Source organism: Lipotes vexillifer, unplaced genomic scaffold (assembly GCF_000442215.2).
Source record: "Lipotes vexillifer unplaced genomic scaffold, Lipotes_vexillifer_v1.1 scaffold567, whole genome shotgun sequence".
Taxonomy (NCBI): domain Eukaryota; kingdom Metazoa; phylum Chordata; class Mammalia; order Artiodactyla; family Lipotidae; genus Lipotes; species Lipotes vexillifer.
Genome location: NW_006776652.1, coordinates 1,441,789 through 1,445,667, shown reverse-complemented (window position 1 = coordinate 1,445,667; position 3,879 = coordinate 1,441,789). Strand labels below are relative to the sequence as shown.

Here is a 3,879-nt window from a genome sequence, read left to right as displayed (position 1 = left end):
AGCGTGCCGGCCGGTACCGGCTCCCAACTCGGTTCCTGCCTGCCCCGGCCCGCTGGTCTCCCCATTCTTCAGGCTTCCAGCACTGAGGAGTCAGTGGGCGGTGGGCTCCGCCTCCACCAAGGGGCAGCCCGAGCGCCCCTGTGGTTTCCACACTTCCACTGTTAATCCCATCCCAGCGCAGGCGTGAGCGTCCCTCTGGGCGTCTTCCTGGAGGGATCTCCCTTCGCTCCCGAGACTGCAGGATGGTGTCCTGGATGATCTGTCGCCTGGTGGTGTGAGTATGGCCGCTCTAATACCCTCTCTATCTCTGGATGTCAGTCCGCCCCTGGGGTGGAAGCTGGGAATGTCTGGTGGAAAAGGGGGCTTTTCTGAGCTATGTCACACCTTTCCCCTCCCTCCAACATTCACCGCAAGGTTTAAGGGACCTGCGGGCCTGCACAAGGCATTGGGCACCGTGTGCTTGTCCCCCAGCACTCAAGCCTACTTGGCTGATGGCGACCTCCTGCAGTCACACACGTACTGCAGGCAGGTGAGTGGGACGGAGGACCACAGGCCGGCCAGCCGCCCCTTGGCAAACACGGGATGTGGCACGTTGTGGGCAGAGAATGCAGGTGCCGCCTTCCCATCTGAGCAGTCAGTCACGTGACTCACCACCCTGGCCCCAGCTTCCCCACTCTGTCCTACTCCTCACCTGGCTGGAATATCCTTGCCTGCAACCTGGCAGTGCCAGGTCTGGTGGCCCTGGGCCTGATTGCACGTCCAGGGGAGGGAACAGCCAGCCTGGTGCTCTCATGGCTCAGAAGCCTGCCTCCCACTCACCTTGTGGAGTGGCTGTCTGTGCTCTCGCTGCATCATGCACCCATGGGCCACTCGTGCAGGCCTGGGCAGGCTTGGGATGTTTGTAAACAGCAGGGTGGGGAGGTGGCCTCCAGGGCACTGACTCAGGTGCAGGTCGTGCAAGCCAAGCGGGAAGGACAGGGCAGGCACTGCCACCTCGGACGTGGGGTGCGGGGGAGGCCGCCACCTGGCAGGGGCGTGGGGAGTGGTGCCCCTCACACTCTCCCTCTGCTTTGGGGGCTGCCCTTCAGGCTGGTGTTTGGGATGCTGTACCCAACTTATGCTTCCTACAAGGCTGTGAAGACCAAGAACATTCGTGAATATGTGAGTGCGGGGGTGGGCAGGAGGGCTCAGCTCAGGTGGGGGGACCACAGCCTTGGGGGTGTGGTAGGATTTGGCGAGGTGGGGGAGTCCGAGCTGGCCTCCCTTTCCTCCAGGGGTATAATCTGGTGGTGTACCCTGGAGCAGAGTGGGTGTGGATGGAGGATGGACTCTTGGGATTCTTTGCAGGATCTTGTGGGTGCAGTCTGTTGGGGGTGGGTACAGGAATGAGTGGCAGCTTCTCAGAGGCAACTTTCTAAGGCCAGCCAGGTGCCAGGGGAATGCAGTGGGACGGGCTTTCTGGAATCTCTGGGCTGGGTCAGCCCGGGACAGGGGATTTGGCACTGCAGGCTCAGCTGCTGGCCTCTGACCTCTCTGCCCGCCCCTCCCGTCCAGGTTCGGTGGATGATGTACTGGATTGTCTTTGCACTCTTCATGGCAGTGGAGACCTTCACAGACATCTTTATTTCCTGGTATGGGCACTGGGGTTCTGTGGGCTGCGGAGAGGGGGTGGTCCTCCCTGGCCTGGCTCCCTGGCAGACCTTACCCCCTCTGCTCTGACAGGTTCCCTTTCTACTACGAGATCAAGATGGCATTTGTACTGTGGCTGCTTTCGCCCTATACCAAGGGGGCCAGCCTGCTTTACCGCAAGTTCGTCCACCCATCCTTGTCTCGCCATGAGAAGGTACCACAGGGGGAGGCAGGGCGGGCAGTGTAGGAGTGGGTGTGAGGCGAAGAGCCCTGGACTTGCAGCTCAAGACACTGGGGACACCTAGGCTCTAATCCCAGTCCTGCTGCTGTTTAGCCATGGGGCCTTAACAGAGCCTGGCCTTCCTCCTCTTCTGGGAAAATCAAATGGGGACACATGTGAATGACCTTTTGGGGGTGTGAAACACCAGCTTGAAGTTGGTTTGGGCATGGTGGGGGGAGGCTGGAGCACGGCCGATCATTGAGGTGTAGGATCCGGTGAGTGGATGGGGAGCCCTGGGGGTGGGGTGGGCTGGGAGGCGTGGCTCCCAGTGATTTCTCTGGGCTACAGAGGAGTGACTAGGGCTGTGTGCCTGAGCTTCCCTCCCCCCCCCCCCCCCCCCCCCGTGCAGGCCAAGGAGCGCAGCTATGAGACGGTGCTCAGCTTTGGGAAGCGGGGCCTCAACATTGCCGCCTCGGCTGCTGTGCAGGCAGCCACCAAGGTGCCCTGGGCCCCAGCCCTCCCCCATCCCCACCCCCACCCCCAGGGCCTTCTGAGCGAGTCCAGCTCTCTGTCAGGGAGCCGAGAGATCGCAGCTGTCCGGGCCAGGGGAACAGGGGCGAGAGGTGACAGGTGGGGTGTTGGCAGGAGCACAGAGCTGGAAGTTCAGACTTCCCTGGCTCTGACACTGACCGTGAGTGGCCGCTCTTGCACCCTAGGCCCTACCTTCTTGCTGGCGCCACAAAGGCACAGGGCTAGGAGGTTGCCGTGTTTCTTTCGGTTCTAAGGCCTGTGCCCCAGGGATTGCTTGCAGGTCAGCCTTGATTTTCCTGGGCAGCTCCCCTGGTTGAGGCCCCTTCCTGCCAGGAGCCCTGCCCCCCTCCGTCAGGTGGTGCAGCGGATCCCACTCTCTTGCAGAGTCAGGGCGCCCTGGCCGGAAGGCTGCGGAGCTTCTCCATGCAGGACCTGCGCACCATCTCCGATGCCCCCGCCCCCACCTACCAGGATCCCCTCTACCTGGAGGACCAGGTACCCCACCGCAGGCCACCCATCGGTGAGTGGACAGAGGAAGCCACAGCTGTCCCGAGAGGGACGGCTTCCTCCAGGCCAGCTGTGGCTCCCCACAGGGCCAGAGGAAAGCCTGGCTCAGCTGGCCCCAGGCCTTCAGACTGTGTCCGTGCCCAGCTTTGCCTCCCGGCCTCCCTCTCCTCCACAACAGGGTACCGGTCAGGGGGCCTGCAGGACAGTGGCACCGAGGATGAGTGTTGGTCAGACACAGAAGTGGTCCCCCAGCCATCAGCGCGGCCCCGAGAGAAGCCTCTGGGCCGCACCCAGAGTCTGCGTGTGGTCAAGAGGAAGCCGCTGGTGCGGGAGGTCGGTGGTGAGGATGGCACAAGGGGAGTGAGCTGCCCTGGTGGCCGCCTCAGCCCAGATCTCTCACGGAGTGCCTGCTCTCTCTCCCCACAGGGCACCTCGCGCTCCCTGAAGGTTCGGACGAGGAAAAAGACCACGCCTTCAGACATGGACAGCTAGGGTCTACGGAGCCTGGCCCAGTCTTACCTCGTGCCCTGCAGGGCGTTGGGACTGTTTGGAGGTGACCTCTGGCTGCACATCGGGCCTGCCTGCACCAGCTGCCCGGGTGCTGCCCTCCTGACTCTTGCTGTCGGTTACGGGCCAGGTTTGGGGCTGTACCCATGATGCACCAAAGCAGCCTGGGCTCAGGGTTTTATTTATTGTCTTCCTCGCCGCTCTACCTTCCCAGGTGTGGAACCAGAGCCCTCCCCAGACCTCTGAAAAACGAAATCCAAAGCCCACCCAGCTGTGTTTGTTCCTTCCTGTCCTTCCGGGTACTTCACAGCCTTCTCCAAGGCCAAGTGTGTGTCCTGGTTGTATGGTTTGTGTTGGTGAATGAGGCCAGGTTTGTGGAAGTTTTGATAAATAAATGCGTAAAAGTGCTCTGTCTCTTCTGGTTTGTAGTCCCGGTCCTCACAGCACGTGTTATTAAACAGCCTGCCCCAGGCCAGTCTGGGCCT

General features: G+C 61.8%; 1 protein-coding gene across 1 annotated transcript; it reads left to right on the top strand.

Moving 5' to 3' along the window:
• The first annotated feature begins 242 nt into the window (after positions 1 to 242).
• REEP4 (receptor accessory protein 4) lies at positions 243 to 3,379 on the top strand. Its single transcript, XM_007450562.1, has 8 exons — positions 243 to 274; positions 1,089 to 1,161; positions 1,555 to 1,631; positions 1,723 to 1,867; positions 2,259 to 2,348; positions 2,765 to 2,900; positions 3,066 to 3,220; positions 3,314 to 3,379. The coding sequence occupies exons 1-8, from the start codon at positions 243 to 245 to the stop codon at positions 3,377 to 3,379; spliced, it is 774 nt and encodes a 257-aa protein (XP_007450624.1).
• Positions 3,380 to 3,879: the final 500 nt, after the last annotated feature.

Bases quoted from the DNA above. Each gene is read 5' to 3' on its own strand.
- REEP4 (XM_007450562.1), top strand. From the start codon at position 243: ATGGTGTCCTGGATGATCTGTCGCCTGGTGGT. The intron at 275-1,088 runs GTGAGTATGGCC...GCTGCCCTTCAG, and splicing joins ATGATCTGTCGCCTGGTGGT to GCTGGTGTTTGGGATGCTGT. The intron at 1,868-2,258 runs GCAGTGTAGGAG...CCCCCCGTGCAG, and splicing joins CACAGGGGGAGGCAGGGCGG to GCCAAGGAGCGCAGCTATGA.